The sequence below is a fragment of the Lynx rufus genome, unplaced genomic scaffold (genome assembly GCF_022079265.1).
Source record: "Lynx rufus isolate CCGP_SWC_20201006 ecotype Redwood Valley unplaced genomic scaffold, mLynRuf1.p SCAF_1, whole genome shotgun sequence".
Lineage (NCBI taxonomy): Eukaryota > Metazoa > Chordata > Mammalia > Carnivora > Felidae > Lynx > Lynx rufus.
This window is the reverse complement of record NW_025814823.1, coordinates 187,713,475-187,740,862: the sequence shown is the minus strand read 5'-3', so window position 1 is coordinate 187,740,862 and position 27,388 is coordinate 187,713,475. Positions and strand designations below refer to the sequence as shown.

General features: G+C 41.8%; 1 protein-coding gene across 1 annotated transcript in view; it reads right to left on the bottom strand.

Annotated features, from left to right (window-relative positions):
• ATP10B (ATPase phospholipid transporting 10B (putative)) overlaps positions 1–27,388 on the bottom strand; it is a 104,998-nt gene that overhangs the window by 18,927 nt on the left and 58,683 nt on the right. Inside the window, 8 exon segments of the mRNA XM_047091453.1 lie at positions 5,938–6,063; positions 7,434–7,510; positions 10,283–10,604; positions 14,863–15,047; positions 17,967–18,093; positions 19,925–20,034; positions 22,402–23,002; positions 24,486–24,677. Of these exon segments, the coding sequence (XP_046947409.1) occupies positions 5,938–6,063; positions 7,434–7,510; positions 10,283–10,604; positions 14,863–15,047; positions 17,967–18,093; positions 19,925–20,034; positions 22,402–23,002; positions 24,486–24,677 (1,740 nt within the window).

The window sequence follows — 27,388 nt, the reverse complement described above, 5'->3', positions numbered from 1 at the left end:
TAAAATCATTATTATACTATATGTTAACTAACTTGGATTTAAATAAAAACATTTTTTTTCATTAAAAAAAAAAGACTACCCACCTGAGATGGGCTGGGATCACTAGTATTGTTTACCCCCTGCGATGTGGCTTGGTGACTTGACCAAAGTCATCACTTAAGCTGCTGCTCCCAGTGCTGGGACCAGAATGTCCTGTGTGGCTGAGGCACACAGGGTAAAAAGTATAGTAAGAAATTGTTCCTTAGGTTTGTGTACAAACTATAATGCCCATAACCTAACTGCCAGACTAGTGTTATTTTGAAAAGGATGTAATAATATGGGCATGTTAATATTATTAGTGACACCAATGATTATACTGGAGCTTCTATTTGTGCCAGGTGTGTGATATATATTATAGCATATTAGTATATAGTATATTAGATGTGCAATAGACCTTATAATTTGTCCCATGTTGAAAGATTATTGCTAAAGATAGTACATGTTATATTAGTGTTCTATCTCAATGATAATATTATTAGCCCCACTCTACAGATAAGGAACCTAAGGCTCTAAGATACTCAGTTACTTCCTGCCTAAGTTCAGAGCCAGAAAATCACACAACCAGCCTCTGAGTTTCAAGCCTTCCTCTTTGACCATTCCTAAACTTTCTCAATCTCCTATTGGATTCTACAATAACAATGCTGACTGAGAGGCTTCTAGCCAAAGAGCTCCATCCTTTGGCTTTTCTGGTGACCAGTTGGAAGTTTTCTGGCTCTGAAAGAGATCCTGATGCCCTGAGATTTCCTGGATCTTGCATCTTTCTGTCCAAAGAAGGGAGAAGGCTCAGTCTCTGTTTACTGAGCTACAGGTAGGTTTGAAATGCACTATGGGAAGACTTTGAGACTCCAGATCAACAGCAACCACTTGTGCACTGGACATGGTGGGTTTAAGAAGAACTGAAGTACTGAAGTTCCCTTGATACTATCATTCAGCAGCTGTTATGAAGCTTTGACTTTCTTTCCCCTTTGAGAATCTTGTCTCACTTCTCCCTCCTCAGCTAAATGGGAAAAATAATAACTCTTCTCTCTCTTACACATGGGTAGGTCAAGTGGCTCAGATGAGCTAAGTGACCACACCAAATGCCCTTGGCCACTTGGGGCTGGAACTGTGACTTGAGGCTGTAGTACCCTAGGATACCAGAGCTGGAAGGGACACCATCTTACAGATGAGGCCAATAATAGCAACAACAGCAAATAACAATAGCAACAAAGACACATAAAGCACATACTATATGCTAAGCTATGTTCTGACCCATTAAATCTACCTAGCAGCCCTTTGAGGTAGTGATTACTACTCTCATTTTACAATTTAGGAAACTGAGCCTCAGAGAGGGGTCAAGTCATTGGGCTGGGGGTATAGAGCTAGTAAGTAACAAAATTGGAGTTCAAATCCAGAGGTTCTGGATGCAGAATCCATCCTCATGAACTTGATGTGGGAAGTGGATGCACTTGTTAAAGTGAATTCAAGATCGGAGATCACAGTTCAGTCTCCGGCACTAATGTCCAGAATCCTTGATTCTACACTATGAGAGGCCAGTAGGATCCATTTTAAAGTGCTAGAAGTGGGGAAAGTACTGAACACAGAATGCTGTGATTGGCAGTTTCTTCCAGGGATGCCAAGGGAGGAAGTTTGCCAGTTATAGGCCATGCTCTGATAGTTGCAATGTAGATTTGGTCCTTCTGACTCTAAGCCTCAGTCTTTCCTCTCCATCAACTTCATCTCTCCAAATTCCAGCTTTTAATTTGTGCAATCTTATCTGGTGGATGCTGTGATGCTTGACCCAGTTTTCACCCAAACCTCAGACATAGGCTAAAGCCAAGGGAGGAAGAGAGCAGTAACCTGGCTGGTGTCGGAGGCTGTTTGAAGCTCTGTGTCCAAGTGTGATGATCTCATCATATGATATTTCTTGAACAACTTATGTTGAGACACAGTGCTAGAGAAGCTTGGACAGTGGACAACACACAACATGGATCAGAGTGATCTCTGCCTTCAAAGAGTTTGGCAACCACTGGAGAACAGGCTTCTCAGACCTCTAGGAGGCACTGAGTGCCATGGTAGTGAGGGCATTCAGTCTGGGGAATTTGGAGTACAGTAGAACTAGGTCCAATCCCGATTCTGTGATGTACTTAGTTATGTGACCTGGGTAACCCCTCTGGCTCTCAGCAACCAGATCTATAGAGAGATAACTGTCCCCACTTCACAGGGTTGTTAGCACCTGCTGCCATCATCATCATCTAGTTTAATCTGGACAAATGAAGCATTTATTATGTACCTCACACATGTAAGCTCATTTATGCACACAATAACCCTGTGAATTAGGTAGTATCTCCCTTTTACAGATGAAAACACTGAGACACAGAGCTTAAGTAAATTTCTGAGGCCATATTGCTTCTGAGTAGCAGAGTGGGGCTGGGATTTGAACCCAGTCTTGGTCTAGCACATACTCTCTTAACCCCTGTATTACACTTATCTCTCATAGTTACATACATACATAAAGTTCTTAGCACAGTGTCTGGTATGTGGTAGGTTCCCTGTAGATGACGGTGGATGTTAATGTTAATAATGCTATGCCAAACAGTACCAAGTTGTACTAAGTACCAAAAAAACTACAGGAATCAAGGGTGGCATGGGGGACGTTGGTGACCTGGGTGTTGGAGGACTAGCATTTACTGAACTTGTCTTACACTACACACACTGCAGTATTAAAGGGCTTTAAGCCCTAGTCAAAGCAATAAAACACTGCTTGGATATCACTTGCTCATTTTTCCATAGAAATACTCTTACTGAATTATAATTTAATATTGATTTTTATTAAGGGTTGTTAGAGAAAAAGAGTGGCCATATGGAGGTTAATTTTCATTTCCTACAAAAATGCCACTGAAGACAGTTTCCTGAAGGTTTTTGTGTGACCTTTTTCTAAGGATTTCCTTGAATAATTATCTCTGCATTTAAAGCAAAGAGAGGGTATTCCTCATGAAGAACTGGTCTGCTTGTTTTAACCAAACATTTAATACTTAGCATCTTATCTGAAGTTCCTGGTGCAAACTACCTCTTCTCTTTCTATGGTTCTGGTCTGTACTCTTATAAATTTCTCTTGTAACTTCCCTATTGCTTTGCGTTCTTACTGTAAGTCACGTACATCTCGTTTTGGAATTAGATACAGCATATGACATAAAATTGTAAAGACTCAGGTTGTTAAGCCTCTTTTTCTTGGCAGGGAAACTGGCAAATTCTTCTTTTAGGTCATAGCTTAAATGTTATTGTCTAATTTATTTGGTCAAGAATCTCCTGGTGATATGTCCATAGCACCCTGACCTTCTTTGAGGGAGATGTGCCTAAGAAAATGTTTGTAAAACTTTAATCTCCTTCCCCTATACCAGTGCTTCTCAATCTTTAACGTTCATACAAATCATCCAGGACTCTTACTAAAAGTGCTGATTCTGAGGTAGGAGGCCTGGGATGCAGTCTGAGGATCTGCATTTCTAATAAGCATCCAGGTGATGCAAATGTGCTGGTCCAGGAGCCACATTTTGAGAAGCAAGATTTATTAAGACGAGGAGATGACAAACTACTTCCTGGAGGCTGAATCAAGCCATAAATAAGGTTTTATTGGGACACAGCCACATGGATTCATTTGCATGCTGTCTTATAGCTGCTTTCATGTGGCCGCAGCAGAGTTGAGTAGGTACAATGGGCTATATGGCCCACAAAACTAAAAATATTATCTGGCTCTTTGCAGAATAAGCTTACTGAGCCCTGATTTAGACTGTCAGCCTCATGAGGCAGGGACCACGTCTGTCTAATTCTCTATACCCAGTGTCTGATAAGGTTCCAGACACAGCTGTTCAATGATGATTTGAATAAATGAAATAAATCTTTGCCGTTCTATTGTCCCAATACTCACCCTGGAGTTTAACACTGAAGTGTTTCCTTCCTCCGCAGGCCCTGTTAGGACCTTGTTTGCTTCCACTTCCTCTGGTTGGAATCTTTGCGCCTCTGAGGGCACCCACTGAACCTGGTGACAGCCTCACGGAGACTGGGGCCTGCGTTTTCCTCCCAAGTAGCTACAGTGCAGTAATTAATTCATTGTTCAAATTTCAGAGCATGCAGAGTTTTAATCCCCTCTGAAATTGGTTTTGGATGTGGAAGTCATAGTTCTCCACCCTCTAATTGCAATGGGGAGATAATGCCGCATCAGTATCACAATTTCGAGCACGGCATCGGGCTGGAAATAAATACCATTTAAGCTTTGAAAGCATGGCTGGCTGGAAACGTTTCCTTTTCTATTTCACAAATTTAATGCAGAGAAGAGGTTGTGCTTATTCAAAAGAACGGCTCCTTTGGAGGCAAGAAAAAAAATTAAATGGGCATTTTGAATTCTAAGTAAACAGTCTTTCATGCTCAGAGTGAGTTTCAAGTTAAATAGAGTGACTTGTTTGCATAGACTTGCTGAATATTACCATCCAGTTTATCGAATTTACATTATTTTTTGTCATGCTGTTTATTTACATACACATTGAACTTTGCACAAAAATGCTCACTCTTGAGCAAGGGCAACTGTGACATGCCTAAATCAGGACTGGGAGAGTGGAATAAGGGGACACAATGCAATTTCGTAGCTGCTACTTGGCTAATGCATTTTTCTTCTACCACCCTGCTCTTAATCCTCCCTTTTTCCTTATGCAAACAGGAATCGGATTCTATTTGCAGACTCCTGGGGATTATTCAAAGGTCCTTGAACTAGGTAATGAAAACTCAGTTCCCCTGTGCCTCCCCACCTCCCCACTTTTCAAACAAGAGCTGCTGACAGTTTTAATGCCTCAGTTGGTGTGTGCCTGCTTTGGGCCCTTATCGATAATTCAGAAATGAACTATTTTTCAGGAGAAACAATGGTATCTTCCTAGGATTGTATTTTATAGTGTTACATACTTTCCTGAGCTCTGACTCTAAAGCCTCTTAAATAATACTTCTAGGGAAGAGGGAGTCATAGTGTCTCCATATTACTGATGAGGAAACCAAGGCTCAGAGTGGTTAAGTGACTCTTCCAAGTTCACACAGCATGCTAGAGTCAGGCAAAACTAAAATCCAGATGATCTCCCCTTTAAAACATTTTTGCTAATAGATATTTTATTTAAATATCCTGACCTCTGTGAATTCTCTGCTGGGAAGGCTGGCAAAGTTGAAGTGATACATAGAGTCTCAGGTGGAAGCTAGGAGACTGGTCTTAACCTGTACTCTCCCAAGGGATAGGCTATAGCTCTTGCATTGGGCTCTATAGGGAGAGAAAAATCTCAGATACATGTCAGGATAGTTATTCGAGTTCTTTCTTCCTTGCAGTCAGAAAATAAATCTCATTTATGGAGCCCATCTAAGAGTGATGACAATAGTAACAATAATAAAAAATAATGGCTAACTTTATAAGGTGATTACTATGTGCCAATCACTTTATATACAAGCTCCCATTTAATCCTTGTAGCAAATATACAAGAAAGGTACTCTTATCCCCACTTTACAGCTGGTGAAACTAAGGTGTAAGGCCATTATCAAATGTAAGAGCATAGATTTGAACCAAATAAGATTGACGCAAGAGTCTGTGCTTGTAACCACTCATACTGCCTTCTGTGTGCCAGGTGCTTTCCATACAGTATTGCTAATGCTCACAATAACTTCACACAATAGTCTTAGCCCATTTTACCAAAGAAGAAATTGAGGCTCAGAGAAATGAATTACATTGCTCAAGTTCACAGAGCTAGTAGGAGACAGTCTCAGGATTCAAAATCCAGGCCATCCTGACTTACTCCCTTATGCTAAAAAGGTTTGTCTACCATTGTGGTGGGAACTGGGTCCCTGGATGGGCCTCCCAAGGCCTGGGTGGGAGATTTCTATAGGGCTACTCACCACATTCTTGTAGAAGTAGTACACCACCATCCTGGCTAGGCGTGAGTAACACCAGTGGCCGTGCACAAGCAGCAGCTTCTTGAGGTGTCTGAAGCGGGAGATGGCAAAGTCACTGGACATGACAGCCTGAGAGGGCAGAACAGAGACATCAGCCTCTATCCACAGCTGCCAGTGAACCACAGAGACTCCCTCAAGGGCCATGCTTTGTTCTAGGTCCACAGCTGGTAGGGCTGAAAAGACCCTTTGTAATTATGTGGCATCCTTGGGTGGTTCACCCCATCCTCTCTTCTGGAAAAGCCAAACCTTACTAGAATCCAAGAAAGGCGGCTCATAAGGGACCACTGGTCTAGTCTGGCCCTTTGTCTCCTTCTGTTTATCCAATAAACAGTAACTATGGCCTAAAATGTGTTGGCACCATGCTAGAGATACGATGGCTAACAAGAGAGTAGGGGCTTCTGTGCAAGTAATTCTCAAACCTCTCAACTCCCTTGGTCACCTCCTGTGGCAGACCATTTGATCCATTCTTAGATGGAGCTGATGGTTGGATAGTTCTTCCTTTACATGGAGCTGAAATATGTCTTCTGCCCTTAGGATTGCTTGGAACAGGACATAGCTCTTAGTACTCTTTTAAGAGTATAAAATTGAAATATGCCTGGTTATAAATCCTGGTGTGAGTCTTGGTCAGACTGTTTAACCTCTCCCAGACTAAGTTTCATTTGAAAAAACAAATGGAGTAATAATTCCTAACACATGGGGTTGTGATTGTTCATATTAATTGGAATATCAAGTGAGGTTCATATTAATTGGAATATCAAGTGCTGGCATATGGTAGATACTCAAAAGGTAACTGTATTCTTTCATCCTTATCAACAAACTTAGGCAGTACCTATTGTATGCACCAGAGGTGGGAATATGATTGTTAATAGTTCAGAATGATAAGGTGGGGTTTGTTTTAATGGGAGACATTAGTAGCTCAAGTTATATGCTTGTCCCAAGCTGAATTTTGACTTAGGTATGTCTATTAAACTGTACCAAACAATTTATAGGTCAATCTAGCCATCAAGACTAAAATGGCAATTGAAATGTGTTTTCAAATGTTCTTATATGTGTCACTGCTCATGGAGGGCACTATACCCTTGGATGTGGGTATAGGCTACAGGGAGGAAATATGGAGTCAGAGGAAGGCTTAGCCCTACCTGAATGGTTAGGCACTCTTTGGCTTTAGAATACAGGTATTGCCAGCTGTCTATAAAAAGCCAAACATCCTTCTATTTTTCTCTGTACCAGAGGGACAGGGCAGCAGGGGTATAGTGATGGAGGTTATGTAAGAGGAAGTAAGTTACGTAAGAAGGAAGCCCCCCCCCCCACCCCCCAACTCTAAGATGATAATTCTGCAAAGCTCTTGGGGAGAGATTCCTCCAACACTGTGGGGAATTCCATAACTCTCCAATAAGGAGAGTTAGGGTAGAAAGGAGAAGAATGGAGGGGAACAATACCTGCAGGCCTTCCTGTCCAGATATTCCAATTCCAATGTCGGCAGCATGAATCATGCTTACATCGTTTGCTCCATCACCTGAAAGAAGAGAGGTCATGAGGTATCTTTATTGCTGGTCTAATTGCTGCATGACAATGAAAATGGTGTTACATGAGTGGCTCTAACATGTCCCCATTTGTATATAATCAAATCCTTTTACAATGCTCTGATTAGTCCTATAGGAAAAGTCATTGCTATTTGGCCTGAGAGAGGTTTTTTTCTTTTTTGACAAGAAGCTCTATTATTCAACAAATGTTTATTGTGTCTTTTTTTTTAGGCACATTAGGTATTGGGAATACAGTAGTGACTGAGACTTGAGCAGTGCTTTACAGTTTACAAAACAGGCCTTCACAAATGTTACAGTGGACTTTACTAATGACGAAATGGAGAATTTGAGCAAAGTAGAGATTTAGCAAGGGTAATACAGCTAGGGAAAATGTCCAGGAGCATTGGCACTAAGATCTTTCTGATAACTTTCCTAACTCAGTATAACTTAAAATACTGACCATATTAAGACTGCTAGAATGTCTGGACAGCTAAATCATCAAAGATTGTCAATAGCGTCCAGGGACAGGGATGGTATTCAGTTTTGTTTCTGAATATAGAAAATAGGATCGACTGGGTTTTTTTGGTTGAGGAACATTTAATCACACTGAGTTCCCATTTAATGAACTAAGTTGTTTCAGAAAATTGGAGGTTAGGGCATGGAAATACACATATACACATAGCTTCCAGCACTGTCAAATAGCTTTTTCTGTGATAATGGAAATGTGCTATATCTTTACAGTCAAAGAGGGAAACCACTAGCCCCATGTGACCATTGAAATGCAGCTGGTGAATTGTGTTTAATTTTAAATTTCCATACCTATGCAGAGCTGGGTGTCAACCATTTTGGACAGCACAGCTCTATGCAATTGAGGCTTTCCTTACAAACCTGGCTTTTTCCAGACCTTTATCTTTCAGAATAGAGTTTAGCAAACTTTTTCTGTAAGGGGCCGGATAGTAAATATTTTAAGCTCTGTGGCCAAGAAGCAAAATTGAACAACTGTTCTTGCTGAGAGGCAGTCTTTTACACGTTTCACATTTAAAAACATAAAAATCATTCTTAGTATCCCTGCAAAAACATGTAGTGGGCTGGATTCAGCCTGGTGAACTGGTTTGTGGACTGCATTGCCTTTATTCTCCTCCTGGCCACACCTCTTTTTCCAGTAAGTTCTCATAATAATATGTAATTAAATTTATATTAGATACCATAGAGACTATGGGATTGGGAGAATTTTCTTCCCTTAATTATCTGGCAATGAAATTTGTTAATATTAACAATTTTCTCACTATAAGTAGCCATTATTTTTGTAATGATTACTTTTTTTTCATGGTAGCATAACAGGACATAATTTTTATCTTCCCCATGGCAAACAAGTCTACCCTTTAACCTCTTCTGTTAGCAAACTACTGGAAGTAGAGGTGTGGAATCATGCCATTGCTTACCCTGCTGTTTTTATTTCTGCCTCTATGGCAGCAGAACCAATTTCTTACCTCAGGGAGTCAGTCCTGGGCTGTTGCCTTGTGTGTGTCTAAAGTTTATTCCCTGGGCAATTCAGGGAATAAAATTAGGATGCAGTTGCTAAAGTTTTGCTCCCTGTATCCTGTCTACCCACTCCTCCCCTCCCCTTTTTGTTTTGAACTGCTTTTACCTGAAGAATGGGAGAAAAGAACAATATATAATATAGACTTATTTGAAATGCCAGGAAGGAAAATCTCTTTCCATGTCTGTGTAGGAAGGATAGAACCTGGAACCATCTGCAGAATATCCTTAAATGAATGCAATATTTACTATGTGCTTGGAGTGTGCAGAGCATGGGATGAAATGGTATGAATGATATGGTCCCTCTATTCAAGGAACTCATGGTCTACTGAGCAGGCCCTCACAGAAGGCAAACCAGTGCTCTGCAGCTCTGAGGGCTGTGTGCTGTGGGAGTTCTCAGAGATAAGGAAAGTTAGGTGGGATTAGAAGAAGGGGTGTTTTATAGAGGAAATAGCTTATACAAAGGCCTGGGAGTGAGAGAGATAGGACAAACCTCATGGAGAATGGAGACAGTTCCATTTGACTGGAGCATGGAGTTCAAATGTTGGGGACAGGGGTTTCTGTGGTTAAGGACATGACTGGAGGGTTAGCAGAGACTACATCATGAAGATTCCTGCAAACCAGGTTTGCTTGTTGATGTAGGTACAGTTTTTATTTCTCTGCCTTAACCATGATTAAAGTTTAGTCTCTTATGAGAAATTTTTTCATCAACCAAGAGGCTAGCATTTGTTGAGAATGTGCTTTGTGCTGGGCCTTGTATTTAGGAATGAACATATGTGAAAGGCTCAGCTTCTAAAATCTCCCCACCAGCCGTCAATACGCAGAATATCAAATCCACAAACATCTTAGGTTTATGTTATTATGCCATGTGTTAAGTATCGAAAGGGAAATGGTCTGCATCCCAGAACTGATTGGCCTGAGTGTACATTATTGAGTTATGTGAATGTTCTGAATTTGAGGCCTCTTTTGGCTTTGACCTCCATCCAAGCCCTGTTTTCCTTTGTGACCTGCTAATCCTCAGAGCTGTGAATCACTTTCTCACTCTACTTAGGCTCTGTTTCATCTCCAGCTGCCACGTATTGATTGTCACTTTGAACTCTCTCAGTCTGAGAAAATGATCCTCAGCCTGGCTGTCTCGACTTTGATATGTGACCTCCCACCTCTGGCCCAGGACTTTTGTCAGATCAGCCTTACAAGCTGCACCCACATCTCAGCATGATGGGTACCTATGGAAAGGGTCATGACGCTCAACTTGTCTCGCACCAGCTTGACTATCATACTCTTCTGGAGAGGGGTAGAACGGCAGCATAGGACAGACCGGCAATACTGAGTCAGCTCTAAAAATTTCATCTCCAGCTTTCCCTGGAAAATGGCATTCAATGTCTTCCCATTGATGACCAATCCAACTTCTGGAACTGCAGCTCTTGAGGTAGGAGGTGGTGTCTCAAAAGGTAGGCAGAGCCCAAAGAGCTTGCGGTTTGGCTTCTGTGGTCCATGAAATTGCTTCACTTCTTCCAGTGCATAGTTAAGGATGGATTCACAGGTTTCCTATAGAGTCAGAATAACAAATATGGTATTAGTAAACAACACAGAAATGTAGGTTAAAGATCTCACTTTATCTTTTAGTAAAATAGTTATGAAATTCTACCACCATAGAGATTACCCAGGAATCATTTTCTGATTCTTACATTTCTCTTCAACCTTTCAAAAAGCATCAAAGCAATATTAATTTGGAAGCAAATTAATGGCAAAATAGGAGAGACTGCTAGACAATGGGAGTGGAAATAGCTCAGCAAGATGGGGAATGATACAGGGATGGTATAAGCTAATAAATATGAATGTGATGGTAAATAATGATAATATGTCATGATAATACAGTGCTTTTTATTTCTTACAAATCATTTTGGTTCTCCTGAGGAAACTGAGTGATGAGGAAATTGAAACAGTGAAATCTTTAGTAACTTGCGCTAGCTCATCCAACTTACTAGTGGAGGCAGATCATCACTGCTTGAATTATCGCTTCCCAATTGAAAAAATACACTGCGTGTTTACCTGTTGATATGAATGTGTTGCTCATACATGTTAAAACTGACTATGAATGTGAACATTTTACTGATGTAAAGAAACTTATTTTTTCTGACATTTACCTCGAAACATAGTGAAGAATTTATTTCCTCTTTTACTTTTGATTATATCAGAGATCAAGTCAGATTTTGGTTCTAAATATATCCTTAGTACCTTATTAGATTTTGCAACATTACTTTCAAATAAAGTTGTGGCAGTCAGTATTATTGATTTTAATAGCATTGTTTTGTTCACATGATCTTTAGTTAGCAGTGTTCTTTTATCCATGGCAAGGATGATGGTTTTCATTTAGTATAGTCCTAAAAAATTATTCTAAAAATAAATTTAAAAGTGTTCAAAGTGAGTCAATTTAAATGAATTCATTACATGAAAAAAAAGTACAGGTAATATGTGGATTTAAGCAAAAATTGTGAAGATTTTTCTGATATGACAGGTTTGGGGACCATTGATCTAGAAGCTTCTGAGATTATTTGGGATACTTTCTTCTGGAGTGAGCAGAACTGCAGTTAATCATTCCTGAGTCTTCCCTTAGGGGATGCTAAATTGAGTGTTGCAAGCAGTAGGGTATGCCCAGAACCTAGAGGGGTGAGAGGAAGCTGTGCCAGGGGTGGGTGGTTATGCCTGAGGCACTTATCTGGGAAAGAGATCAAGATAGTCCTTGCTGGGAGTTGGGGCCAGCATAAATTATATAAATTCCTCCAACGCAGGACTGCAGGAAGTCACTGGAGATATGTTTCAAAATAAAATTTCTGAATTTGCTTATTTCAAAGTATGATGTAATAACCACAATAGTTACCATTCATTTAACCTTTAGTATATGCCGGGTACTGTGGTAGGCAGCCTCCAAGATGGTTCTTAATGATCCCTGCCATCCTGAGATGCATGCCCCTGTGCAATCCCTCTCCTTGGTTATGAGCCACACCTAGCAATTCCTTTCTAATGTAGAGAATTCTGCAAAAGTGATAGGATGTCACTTTCCAGATTAGCTTATAAAAAGACTTGTGGCTTCCAATTTGGCACTCTTTTCCCTCTCTCTTGGATGGCTTGCTGTGGGAGAAAGCAGCTGCCATGTTGTGAAGCAGCTCTATGGAGAGGCCCATGTGGTAAGGAAATGAAGTTTGCCAGCAATCATGTCTGTAAGCTTTGAGGATGGCCTTCTCTTCATTCCCAAACAACCCACTAGTTGGGGCCTTTAGATGAGCCCACAGACCTGACAGGTTGAATTCAGCCTTCAGAGAGACTTTGAACCAGAGGTACCCAGCTAAGCTGACCCTGGACTCTTAACCCACAGAAACTGTGGGATAATAAATGTTGGTTGTTTTCAGCCACTGAATTTTGGAGTGTGTTAAATACTGTGCTAATAAGTATTTTTCTTCTATGATCTTATTTAATCCTCCCAATAGCCTCTGAAATAAATCTTTCTTATATTTTTTTTTTAATTTTTTTTTTCAACGTTTATTTATTTTTGGGACAGAGAGAGACAGAGCATGAACGGGGGAGGGGCAGAGAGAGAGGGAGACACAGAATCGGAAACAGGCTCCAGGCTCTGAGCCATCAGCCCAGAGCCTGACGCGGGGCTCGAACTCACGGACCGCGAGATCGTGACCTGGCTGAAGTCGGACGCTTAACCGACTGCGCCACCCAGGCGCCCCTGAAATAAATCTTTCTAATCCCTATTTTACAGATGAGGAGGGTGAAGTTTAGGGAGGTATGATATCTGGACCATATTAAGCTTTCAATATATGCTACTAATAATGACAATAATCATTTCTGTTATTGGTTTCTAATGCTCTAGTTCCTTCTAAATTCCTTGACAGACCAGCACTTCCACTGATGATGATAGTAATTCTCTCATTTTATGAAAGAGAACCCTGAGGTCTAGAGAGATCCCATAACCTGCTTACAGCTTTAAGATACATAACAAAGAAACAGTAGCCCTAAATCAATTTATAATGAATTAGGCAGATTAAAACCCTTGGAGGAAATATCCACTGAATACATAATTATATTAAACTAAGGTTTAAATAAATCTGAGATTTGGAATGGATTTCCTGTTTTTGGCTTAACATATCCATGTACCCACCACTTTTTCTCAGGTAGAAAGACTAATCTTACAGGTTTAAAGGACTCAGAGCATGGGCTGGTCCTAACATTCAGGTACCAACAGGGTCCCAAACATCTTTGAATGATTTAACAGTGACTGAACCAAACATGAAATGTGACACGCTATTCCTTAGGAACATTGGATAATTAATTGCTAAACATCTTCAGCTTCCTATAGGAATGCACTGTATTTAACAGAAACCACAGAAGCTCACTCTATCCCCCTTGGACTGGCTGACTCACAAGTTTGCCCATGTCCTCCTCCTGGAATTACCTGAAGTGAAATGATCATTGCAAACAGAATTTCCATTGTGAGTAGGGCAGGCAGACATCAACGCTATTACAGGGATCAAGTACTCAAGCAAGCAGCAAATTACTTTCTTTCCTAAGCATAATATTAATGCCAAAGATTTCCCCAAGATTATTTTCATTTTGAAAATTCATTGGAGTTTAATATAATCAGAGCATAATCTGTGCACCTGACAAGAAAGTGATTTTTCCAATTCATCTAAAGGGCCTCAGGCACTTTTCATAGTATACACTACTGTTTAAAAAAAGTATGTGACGTGGATTCATTATGGAATAAAAACCAGAGTTAAATCTTCCGAACTTCTATTCTGGGTCCATATCCGTTTTAAGCAAAACCAAAAGAGGTTCCGGCACCGTCCCTGTATCCTTTTTTTGTGCTGTTCTTTCCCATGTTCCTCCCTCTTCTCCATCCTTTCTCCCATGGTGCGTCTAGGTCTCCCTTCCAGTGCCCTGCTCCCACTGCCCTTCCAGGACAATGTTTTCCTGCTTCCTTTTGGAAGCATACATCTCAATGCCTACTTCCCATATTCATCAACCAAGGTGTTAAAACTTCACTTTCTGTGGTTTGCATTGTGAAAATAGATTTTTTCTCCTAAGTATAAAATTGTATTATAACTTTGAATACCCTTCTCCAGATTTTACACAGCCCTTTCTCCAAACCCCATCCCCTGCCACCCACAACCTACTGGGGTTTAAAATTGCAGTTTTAGGACTTTGCTTCTCTCTCTCCTATCCTGTCAAAATTTACTGGTCTCATGAATCATTTCCTTCAGGTTTTATTTTGTGGCAAACCAATCTGACATACAAATTGGAGCTGCAATTTTAAACTCATAATCATTTCAATTTAGTTGGGGCTTTTTCAATGGAAGAGTTAGTCCAAAGTATAAGAAACTAACAACTGGGGTTCTGTGAGCAAACAATGTGGTATAATGAAGATAGCACTGGCCTGGCAGAGAACAGTGTTCTAGACTTAGTTCTATCAGAAACTACCAGGGTGACTCTGGGCAAGAGACTTAGTCTCAAGGGTCTTTAGTTTCCTTATTTGTAAAATGAGGAGATTGGGCCAAAGGTGAAATCTGGAAGATCAAAACTTTCTAACATGTACTACTAGATGTAATATAATCAAACTGGTCAGCCATGCATTGGGATGAGGTGGATGATTTCTGGGGACCTCTGAGCTCCAAGGTTCAGTGATATTTTAAGGGTAGGGGTGCTTCCCCTCTGTACACAAATCCCTCCCATAACCCTATCTCTTGTTGGTCTAGGGGCTGTTCTGCACTTGGACATGTGGTCCCTACTTTGGCCTCACCTGATTTTCTGTATTAATGGAGTAAACAGTGTCAGTCTGATCTAACAATCTGCAGGAATAGGCGATATTGACTGCTGTCTCCTGCTTATCTCCAGTCAAGACCCAGAGCTGGATCCCAGCTTCCCGCAGGGCAGCAATTGTGTCTGGAACCCCTTCTTGCAGCTGGTCTTCAATCCCAGTGGCTCCTGGAGTGATCAAAGACACCAGAGCTTACATTTAGAGTGAAAAAGTAGCTGTTTAATTTCCCCAAAGCCCTATCAAGTTAGACAATGATATCTAATACCTCCAATGTTCTAGGCTGTGCTAAGCACCCAAGATACAGCAGTGAAACGGAGCTGGTCCCTCTTGCAGCTCAAAACATTATTGAAAAAGAATTTATAACTGAACTATATGAGGGGCAAAGCCCAGGATGCCAGGTGAACATATACTAGAAGACCTGAACTTCATCTAGATAGTCAGGGAAGGCCTTGCTAGGAAGTGCTATTTAATATCAGACCTGGAAGATAAGGCCAAGAAGTGGCAAAGGAGGAGAATTCCAGGTAGAGTGATGAGCATGTATGAAGGCTCAGAGGCCAGAGTAGACGAAGGTGAAGAAAGGGAGGCAGAATGGGGTGAAAGATGGGGCCAGGAAGGGAGGTAAGGCTGTTGGATCATGTAGAGCCTTGTCAGAGCATTAAAGGATTTGGAATTTATTTGGTAGACAAGAAAGCTATTAAAGGGAGTTAAGTTGGAGAGTGACAGGATCAGTTTTGAGTTTTAAGAAGATCATTCTAGGGAACAGAGTGGGAAGCAGGATGAGATTAGAGGTTTAGCAGAGTTGTGGAGGAGTAGCCCCTGTGGGCCTACCAGCAATGGGAGTGGAGAGAAGTAGAGAGACTGAGACCTTTGCTCTCTAACAGTTCACAGCAAAATAAGGACTCAGGTTTTTGATGATAATCTTGGAATTAAACATGCAGATTCCATAATTTTTGAATGATCTCAAGCTTTGCACCAACGCTGATGAATATATACCCAAATATCAAATAATTACTAACTGATTAGGCAAAAATCTGTATTTAAATTGAGATTCTTTTTAGACCACAGACTAATGGCTACCCATTTCACTCTGGGCAGGAGCAAGGCATTTCATTTCTTTTAACAATCCCTAGTGACAATAGGTTGGCAAAGCAGTTACACTGGATGGATACTGAAAAGACCATTTCATAGTGTGGGACTCAGTGTAAATGCAAATGCAGTATTAGTGGCAGGGCAGATTCTTGGTGGTAAGATGAAATCTCTTCCCAGTCCCAGTCCTCTCCTTCCAAAGCCACCTTGAGGGAACAAAAATGATGACTCTATCCTGATAAGTGCCTCTTTTGTATTGCAGGCCCAGATGTGCAGGTAAACAACCCCATGATAAGTGTTGCTTCAATCCTTGTCTTTCTCTCCAAGGGTTAGCCTGGAAGGTGAGATTCTGAAGCTGATTTATACTATAGGGAGGCAGAGTGAAGGAGGAGAGAGGAAAAACACATTTATTTGTGTGAAAGAAAAAATGAAACAGAGAGGTGGTGAAAGTCTTTCCCAGCAAGGGAAGCCAACAGATCTTGACAAGCACGTTCTCTTTCATGCCGAACCAGCTGAGGAGCACCTCTCACTGACTGAAACTAGAACCCTCCCCTGAAACAAAAGCAGCCTCAGGCAGGTGAGGAAGGAGTCACATGCCCTAATGGGATGACATTCTGTGGCCTCGTGTGGTGGATAGAGCTGTCTGGCCTGGCTACCCTCTGGTTTCTGTTAAAATAAGTTCTCATGGCCAGCTTTCAGAGGGGCTTTGGGAGGCAATAGGCAAAGGTCCTGGAGTCAAAACACAGGAACAAAAATAAGGCAGAAGGAGGTGGGGAACAAATGGTCTCCCCTTGCTTGCCACTCTTCCTGCCAAATCCTGTTGCTATATTTAGTATGTAAAGGCATCACCATCTTCTTTCAGCAACCCTGGGTCTGTCGCCTTGCACCCCTGCGTGGCTGAGAGCTTGGAGCAGTATGGTTTATACAGAAGAGAAACTGAAGCTCAGGGGGGTGGGGGTTGTATATAGCACAAGGCCAAGATTTGGCCCTCATCCCCAGTTCAGCATTGCCTCCCAAGATGAAAGAAGGCTTTAGCCATGTGGCCAGTGGCAGGGTGCTGTCACACGTTGCCTCTTTCAGATCTTGCTCCTGAGCTGTGAGGTAATTAACCCTGATTAAATAAAGCTTCCTCCTTCTACCTGGGTAATGCTTTTCCTTCCACAGAAACACAATACTACAGTCTTAGCTGGTCTCCCTGCTTCTCCTCTTCCCTCAGTGTATCGATCGAACTTCCATACAGCAGCAGCCAGAGTAATTTTTGTAAAGTATGAACCTGTTCTTGCTTTTACTCCCTTCTCTCTAAACTGTTAGCATAGGAGTTAAGTGCCTTCATAACGTGGTTCATGCTGACCTTTCCCACCTCACATCATTTCTCCCCCCCAACTCTGTGGTCCAGTCATAGCAGACCTTGGAGTTTCTAGCCTCTTGGGTCTGTCTCACCTCTATCTCTTCATTCTGTCCCCTTCCTCTGCCTGAAAATTCTTCCTCTTTGCCTGACTAGCTCCATTGCTCGGCTCAATTCTTACCTTCCTGCACTCTCCTTGGCCCCAGTCTAGATTGTGGTCCCATACAACCAGGCGTGTCTTCCAGCCCAACCCTCATCACACTCACTTGAAATTCCTTGTTGAATCATCCAGTTTCCTTGCTAGATTGAGCTCTGAGAAGATAGGGCCTGTGGCTCTTGTTCCCTAGTCCCAATGCCTAGCATGCACCTTGGAATATAGTAGGTGCTCAATAAGCATTTGAAAAAATGGAGAAGCAACCAAGCTCCTGGGTTTTGTCCAACAGAAAGTGTGGGAATGCTCCTGGGCATCCTCAGGAAGTGGTGTGTGGAGTCTGGGTTGGATATTGGCACCATTTGTGCCAAATACCTGGAAGGGCACTCCAGGGAAGGTTCCTAATTGAGACACATCTGTAGCAGTGTCAGAGTCGGGACAAGAACTCCCTTTCCAGCTTGTAGCATTTTTTTTTTAATTTAATGATGACTTATTTTTAGCTACCGAGTAAGGTGAGTTGATTCTCCAGATGTTGTGCCGTCTCCATTAGAAGCTCATCTCGGTTGTCGAGGGATGCCTCGGCCTCACACCGGAAACTGGCCCATCGTCGGAAGTCATCTTCACTTATGACCTACGGAACAGGAAGAGGCTCTTTCACAATGCTGGGTGAATACTGGCCAATTCAGATGTGCCTGGCCTGTCTGAGCTTCCCTACACAATTATTTCTCCTCAATGTTTTTTGTTTGTTTGTTTGTTTTGAATGCATGAATCAATGAAGGATTGATCCTCATGTTCCATTATCACCAAATATCCATTGAGCCCCTGCTCCTGCTATGCTCTGGGCACTGGAGGTATAGCAGTGATTAAGACAGACAAGATTCCTGGGCTTATGGGGTAGTGGAGGGTGAGAGATATTAATCCATGTAAATTATTTAAAAGAACAGATAATTTTAGGAAAATAAAGAGTGACATGATAGAATGTGACTGGATAGAGTGATAGCTGTGGGAAGAAGGATTATTTCATTTGGATTTTTAGTTTTCTTAGACAAAGTGAAGTCCAAGTTGAGATACACTGATAAGAAGGGGTCAGTCACAGGGAGGGGCAAATGCAAGCAATGGACTTGGCTTTCTTTCTGTTCCTTGAAGACATCAGTTGAAGGATGGAGAGCCAGGTAGAGAGGTGGCAGCAATTGGAGTACCCAATAGCTGGAAGAACCAAACTAGAGGGCATCTCTTCCTCCTTTGGAGTCCACAGCACATTTATATCCCTCTGTTAGCATGACATGCATACTGTCTCTTATTACAATAAATTATTCTTTTGTCCAACATGGAATTATAAGGAAAACCAAGGGGACACAATAGGCCTTTGCTTTTGAGGAATTCACAGTCTTATTAGAGGAGGCAAAGTAGGCACAAATAATTTCAGGGGAAAATAGAAGGTGGTAAGGGTATAATTATAATCTGTGGAGTAGTAAGCACTGGTCACTGTCTCAGGCACTACACATGTGTTATTTCAGTAATCTCTGTTACAACTGTTTGAGGTAGGGGGCATTAGTATATTTTACAGATAAGAAAATCCCAAACTCAGAGAGGTGAAGAAACTTTCCCAAGGTCACACACCAGGTAAGTGGTGAGATTGGAACTTGTACCCAGGTAGGTCTAACTTTAAAGTGGGTGCTCTTAAACTTTGCTGCACTAAGCACCATAAAAGATGAAGAGCTCTGGGGATCTGCAGAGAAGAAACTACTTTTAGCCATCTAGCAGTGGATGTCATCATAGCTCCCCATCTGACTTTAGGTGCCTCATTAGATGCCTCTAATCTGATATTCATCTCTCTTTGCCTGCCTTCCTTGCAGGTGTTGCAAAGTCAAAGGCCTGCAGGGTGAGAGGTGGGTAAATACGTGACTATAGCTGAGCCAAGGGCAATGCAACAGGGAAGTTAGGGGCTGTGACCAATTATAGAACACAGGAGAATACATCCCTCATCAAGGGGATCAGCTACTACTTGGTTCTAGCTATTAGCTGCCTTTCAAGAATGTTGACCCCATTCATCAGATGCTCTACATTTATAAGAGAAATCAGAAATCTAGAATTTTATGTGATCACATAGTATCTCTTAAATTTCAAATCTAGGCAAATAATGCAAAATTTAAAAGGATACTTTGAAGGTAAAATTATAACAGTAAAAATTGTTTTATGAGTAATGGGTTACCAATTATATGTATAAATAATGAAAAATGGGGAACAACAAAGCCATGCTAATATGGAATCTTGCCATCCAGAGTTTTGTCCCAGAATAATTATCAAAATCCTTGGTCTTTGTGGTGAGTCAGAATTTGGAATGTTTGAAATAGCTAATTTTGAAAATATTAAAACAACCACTATTAAGGACCTTCTAAAATGGAATAGAAATGACCAACTCAGTGTTGAGACCTTAAAGCCACTAAAGGAGAAATTTTTACCTTTTTGGCGATGCACAGTGTTCGAAGGCCATCTCTTGCATACAAGTCTAGGTGCTTCTGGGTCCTGGCTCGGATTTTCCTCACCTTCTTTTCCATATCAGAATCAGTTGCTGTAAAATAGTCATTGTCCTCCATGAGTGAGGAGGAATCCCCTTATAACCCACCCCAGAAACATAGAAGATCTCTCTTGGCTGTCAGGAAGTCCCAAAAGGTGATGTCTCCAGGAGTCTTTAAATTCTCTGCCTTCTGTATCTGACCAAAAAGGCCTAGCTGAGAAAAGTTCTATTTAGGGAAGGTAGGTCATTTTAGGTATTGTTCCCAAATACTTGTTTGCATTAGAATCACCTGGGAACTTAAACAAATAATAGAGATTCCCAGGTCCAGTTGAAGTCCTTCTGAATCAGGGGATGGACCAGAAGTCTGAATCTTTGTTATTACCTCAGGTGTTTTCCAGGTAGCCAGTTTATCCCTGCATAAACTGTTTGCTAAGTCTTAGACATATCATCCACCATCCCCTGTGTCATCTATTTCAGTCTTTATATCAAGTTAGATCCCAAGACAGCCACAGATCTGAATCTCATTGTTCAGTTCTTCACCACATAGGGGGGTGTTTTTCTGAGTTAGGCTTTCTTTCTATAATAGGAAATGGCCTTAGAAAAAATATTTTTTGCATTTCCTATAACTCTAGTATAAAAATATTTCATTGTGTTGCTCAAAGTCCCCTTTAGGAAGTCTTACATGTTTCTTTCAGAAGAAATTTATCTTTCTCTCCTGCAATTACAGTACTTTTATCTATCAGATAAAAATAATTTTTCAGCCTGGGTTGGTGGGTATGGGGCAGGATTGATGCCATCACCACCTCCTTTATCTAAGATGTCACAGACATCACTAATCAGGTGCAGCACTGTGTAAAAGTCAGCTGGGAGAAAGCTTCAGAATCCTTCTTTACCAGGGCTGGATTGCAATCTTTAGAGGCCAGAAGTAGCAAGCAGATTTTATGTACCTCATCTACTCCCTTCATATAATGCAAAATTAAACATACAATTCTTTACGGTAAAATAATTATAAGGAAATCCAACAAATCTCTGATTTTTCCCATGGTATTATTCCAAGGATATTTTATGCAATATAAAAATCCTTTTAAAGATTATCTTCTTATTTTTCAGGTTCTACTTTTCCCCTAGTGCCTGAAGCATAATCTTTGTGCCTATTGAGCACTACTGTCTTATTGAGCACTATCTACAACATTTTATTTTCAAAGACATTAGCTCCCCAAGATGAAACCCTTTTGCCTTCTACCTGTGTGCCCTGGAGTGTTCACTTTTTTTTTCTCAGGCTACTAGGAACCTCAGGGTCAAGTTGAATGTTCAAACACTGTAAATATATTACATCTCAGGTTATTTTCTTCCCTGCTTTTCAAAGCTTTGACTCTCAGTTTTAATAGTAATATTGTGTACGTGTCTTTTATTGGAAGCCTCTCTAATCTATTTTTGAATCAGGTGAGGGACAAATAGAAAAAATATCTCCAGGGCAGCTTGTATGGCTGTTGCCCAGGGATAGAGTGCCGTGGTTCCCTTGACTCAGGAACACTGAATTCACTTGTCTGCCAGAGTCTGGGGATGAAGAGACCTAATTAGCTCCCTTCCCATTCTAAATACTCATCAATCCCCATGAACCTCTTGGCTTTAATCCATAGCTGATAATGCAGGAGGCACAGGGCTGCCTGGGCAATTCTAAAGCTTGGCTGGAATCTACTATCCTGGGAGAATCACAGCCCCATAACTGTCTTCTTCTTGTTAGCAATCAGGAAGCGGCTGCACACTAATTCATGCTGCTTCAAAATTGGACACTGATATGTAGGGACTTTGGAACATTTCTCTGGCTTGGAGCAAGTTTATGAAAATCCATTTGGGGGAGGCTGGGGAAAAGGATGATAAAGGGGGACACCTGAGGCTTCCCAGAGAGAATTGAGCCTGGTGCAGAATTCTGGTGGCATAGAAAGAACTCTGAACTGAGATTCAATATACCTAGGCCTAGGATTTACCACTGGTTAGCTGTGCCACCTCTCTTAAGTCACTTCCTTCTCTGGGTTCAGCTGGCTTCTCTCCACAAGTAAGAGTTAGGACCACAGCGTGTTCTAGGTTATGTTAATGAGTGTCCTGGTAGAAAAAAAATTGTGTGTGGATAATCCATGTTTAAAAAATGAGTTTGGAAAACCAGAAACTGGGATAAAGAAAGAAGTTTTTTCAGTATAAGACCATAATAAGCTCATGAACACTGTAATAATCCAGGGTGAGGAGATGCAGAATGCAGCATGATTTAAGAGAACTCCTTTGAAGAAAGCATCTTGTGGCCTCTGTTTCAGCTGGGACCTGCTGGACTAAATGACACTATAACTCCAGCTCCTCATTACTGTTCCATACTGCCTCCCAAACCAAGGACCCTTCTTCCTGGAGCCCTGGTGAGGTGGGACTCACCGCAGGCCGGGTCTTCCAGCAGGTCCATGATAACTGAGTCTGCGCCTTTGGTGTAGATGATGATCTCACCCGTCAGTGGGTGCCTCACAACCACAGACATTCTCTTCCTGACAGAGTCAAAGCCCAGGGTGCAGAGGACATCGAAGGTGAGGCAGGTGCCCTGGGGCAAGCGCACAGTCACCTGCTCTGGTGTCCGGGACACCAGAGTGAAGCTGTAGGCATGGGCGGCATGAACCAGGGCTGCCTCATCAGGGCTCTCAGCCTCATAACAGAGCTCAGGGCTGGCCAGGCCTAGAGCTGGGGCCTCCAGCACCTCTTCCAAGGAAGCGTCTAATCCTGACCCCTGGATGTCAACCTGGTCCCATGTGCTGCTCCTATAGCCACCATCAGTGGAGTTACCTCCACTGCACACAGACACATCATCTCTCTCTTCTGAGTCTGGGGTTGGAATGTTGGCCCCCAAACTCTCTCCCAGGTCGGTGTCAGAGGGCACAGTGGATGAGAATGACTGGCTAAGGTTCAAAAGCTTCAATCTGTGGAACAGTTGTTGAATCTTCTCCAGGGACGTCCCCAGAGCCTTGGCAGAAGGTGGCATGGTGACCTTGTGGTAAAAGGAGGGAAGTGGAACATTAACTCTCAGTGTTGGAAAAAAAATATCAAGCTGTTTTATGGCAGAAGAGGAAGGTCATTTTACAATAAATGGATTATTTAGGGCTTTAGGGATTATAGGCAAGTCTCACCTCTGTGAGCCTCAGTTTACCTACCTACAGCATGAGAAGATTAGGCCAGATATTTCTTTCCAGATTTGACATTCTAGGGATTGGTAATACTCAATTTTACAATCCTGCTTTGGTCATGGACAAAGGAAAGAAAAGGAGACAAAAGCCAGACCCATAGTAAAAGTTTACATTCCCCGGGCCTTTTCCATGACCTTGTCTGCTTTATCCTTGCATGCAGTATCTTATCTCGCCCTCCCCAGCAATTCTAGCAGATGCCATGTAATCCTAACTTCTAGATGAGGAAACTGAGGCACAGAGAGGTTCAATAAATTGTCTATGACCACCTAGAGTGTAGTAATAGAGCTGGACTAAAATCTGGGTGTTCCTAGCTCCAGAGATTGGACTCCTGAGTTACCTGTCAGCTAACATCTCCCCATTAACTTGAAAATTGGGAGTTGGATGCTGTCCTTCCCAATATGTACTTCTTCCTTTCTTGAAAATAGAGTTAATTTCTCAGAAAACATTTCCTGCCTCCCAAATCTTCCTAAAAACTTTTGATAACTTGGTGACTTTTTAGTGGCTGAATGGGATCTAAGTGTAATATGGGAGGCTTTGGTTTGGTACCTGGGTGAACCCTCTTTTTCCTGATTTCATTAGCCACAAGTTAAAACACTCAATTATTCTCTTCAGTCACTCATAAGGGAGCTTGGGTGAGAGTCTGTGGATAATTGAAGATCAATCTATCTTTAGTGCTGAAAAAACAATTCAGAGTATAAACTTCTATAAATGGCCATACAGCTGCATTATCTCAAAATTGGCAGAACTTCACCTATGGTTGTTATTATTATTATTATTATTATTATTATTATTTGCCCTCACATAAAAACAGAGACCAGTATAATGTGATATTATTATGTAGCTGTACAGAGGGTTCTGCTGTGTAGTACCCATACATCCTTTGTGAAGTTGTCCAAGCTCTCTGAGCCACTGTTTCTTCACTTGTGAAATGCAAGGACATAGCTCACAGGGTTGTTGGGTTGTGAGGGTTAAATGATAATGCAGGTGATGTGTTTGTCATGGAGACTGACACACAGCACTGCTTAGTAAATATTAACTCTTAATATCTACCCTACACACAGATAGATACAAAGTTTAAAAGCTACATAGAAAGCTCATCTATAACTTATTCCATTTCTTTTAAAAAATGAAGAAACTGAGGCCCAGAAAAAAAAATCTGTTCAAGGTCCCACAGTGGTGAAATGGTGATGCTGTGACTAGGGTCCAAGTATCTTGTCTCTCTATTCAGGGCTTCACCCCTTGTTCCATCTCCCATCCATCCCACCACCCACTATCAGTGGTCCTTACTCTCTGCCTGGTCTCAGTGGTTGTAGAGACCATGACGGAGTTGCAGATGGTTAGGGCGAGGAAGAAGTCAGCAATGGAGGAGGTGGTGGAGAGAGAAGGCTTGGCTGGTTTTGTGTCTGACAAGGTCTCCAGCCACAGAGCAGCATCTTGTACTTTGGCCAGTAGATTTTTGTCTGGAGTCACATCTTTTTCCTGAGAAAGAAAGGCCTGGGTGAGAATATTTCATGAAGGGATTTGGGAGGAAGACCCCCTCTGGAAGATTCTTTGTATACCTGCAGAAAGGATAATACAGTCTTCCTGAAAGTCCTGCCTCCAGCACATCTCTTCCTCCCACAGGCCTGGTCAATGCATTCTTATGTGACTCCTCCCTTTCCCTCAACCTGACATGTCACATACTCATTGGTTATAGACTCTGGCAGCCCTTCCCTCACTGTGGCTCCCCACTTTCACTGCTGATGCTTTCAGCCAGACTCAGACCTCTAGCCCTCAAATCTAGATTCCTGCATCAGCCTCTAAAGTAATTTCTACCTCTTACCTCTTTTCTTTCTAACCCTTCATATGTGTTATCCATGGGTCTTCTTCTTTTTTTTTTTTTCCAACATTTATTTATTTTTGGGACAGAGAGAGACAGAGCATGAACGGGGGAGGGGCAGAGAGAGAGGGAGACACAGAATCGGAAACAGGCTCCAGGCTCTGAGCCATCAGCCCAGAGCCTGACGCGGGGCTCGAACTCACGGACCACGAGATCGTGACCTGGCTGAAGTCGGACGCTTAACCGACTGCGCCACCCAGGCGCCCCCATGGGTCTTCTTAAAACATCCTTTCCCTCAAGGTATTTTTGAGCTTGAAAACTTTCAGGAGATCTTCATTGTTAGCACAATCAATTCAGTCTGGCATCTAAATGCTTTCACAGTCTGCATTTCTACTCTTTACTTCCACCGCTTCTCAATGTAGGCCCTCAGCTCAGCCTGTTGGTTTGTTTGCTGCCTCCTGGATATGTACTCCCTTTTTTATGCCTCTGATCATACCTTGCTTGAAAAGACCTCTCTTGCCTACCAAAATGCTACCTAGACTTCAGGATCCATGAGAAATGTTCATATGTTCATGAGATCTTATCCAGCCCACAATGAGTTCTCAGTCTTCTGAGCCACAATAGTGTGTTCTTGAACTCAGAATCTCCATGGGAGTCAGGCAGGTAAGGTGGATGAGGGAAGTTGCCCAGGTACAGATGAGGACACTGTGGGATGGCGGGGGCTGTGAGACCTGGCAAGTGCTACCGTGTGTGAAAGGTGGCAACTGTTCTGCTAGTGAAATGCTCTGGTGCTAGTCCAGTTTGCCAAATCTATTGATTTTTCAGGATAAAGAGAGATGATGTGACAATTCCTGTTTTTTGAAAAGAAAAATCTGTGGGCAGGATCTGACTCATGGATTTCCAATTTTTCACATCCTTGTAGGAGCTGCCAGTTGTATCATCCCTTTGGAATTCACCACATATTGACCTATATTTTAAATTTAATTTTTTTATATCCATATTGAATCTCTCTAGAGATAAGAGCCTCAGAGATAGAGAATGCATTTTCCACAAAGTTGTATATTCTAGAGCCCCAACTACTGCTTTGTTTGAAGCAGAAGTTCAACAAACACTGGCTCTTAACAGATAGGACAAAAGCCACCATGCAAAGAAATTGCCACACAAAACCATTTATATCAGTGTTAATAGTTCATAGGTTAATTAAAGTTTAGAAGAAAGAGAGTTAATGGTTGAAAATGGTGGACTGAAGAAATCTTGATTAATTTAAGCAGGGTAAGACTGAGTGCCAATGAGCTAACAGATTTTACAAATAAGAACCCAGGTTGAGATTAAAAAAAAAAAAAAAAGAAACAAAACCCTGTGGATAAAGAGTCCTCAGACTGTGTCTTCTCTGATTACCAAATGCAATGATTTCAAAAGTCAGACTCTATCCTCCCTGGGGCTGCTGGCACAGGTGAGCCACAGGAGAGGAAACCCAGACACACAGGGAGATACTTGATGCCTGCAGAGATGAGAGTTGGGCTTTCCAATAGCACAGGGAGGTGAAAAGAAATGGACGGGAGCAGAGAGTTCTAGCTTTCATTTGGAGTGCTCTCTAAGAGTCAACACTGTACCTCCTCTTGTTCATACCCTCTAAAGACAACAACCAGAAAAAAGTACTTCTTATTAAAAGGAAGAGTGCTAGTAAGACTGAAACAAATCTGCATTTCTTCTCATTGCCTTGTGATAAGCAGTGGTGAACGATCCACACCATATGGTGTCACTATTTTCAGAAAGCCAAGGAAGGGAGCATGTATCATCCAACCTCTCAGCCTTTGAATGCCATCTTCCTAGCAATAGTTCACACTGATCAAGCTCTTCCTACTTTTCCAAGCAATGTCATTTATGTGACCTCACCAACTTCTCACAGTCCCAGGTTGAGATGAAATGAGTCTCAACTTAATTGAAACCGAGAAAGATGGCTGACATGACCAATATCACTCAGTGAGTCAGCAGAAAGCCAGAATCAGATGTCAGACCCTTTAACTGAGTCCTTTCCATGGTCATGGTAAAGTTGACTTGTTCCCTTACTAATGCTCTTAATGCTCCCTGGCAGACTCGCCTCACCAGATTCCAGGCTCCATCTACTGCCTGTCATCAGTGTACAATCATCACTCAAGGAGCTCTGAGCTCATTTCTCAAAGTAGTAATGATAGTTCCTATTCATATAGTGCTTCTTACATTCTGTGTACATCCATTATTTCATTGTATCTCCACAGCAACATTATCTGTTGAGTACTACTATCCTCCTGGTTATCTGTGTATCAGACAAGGAAACTGCTATCCAGGGAGATTAAGTGTTTTTCCTAAGGTCACACAGTAAGTAGGCGAG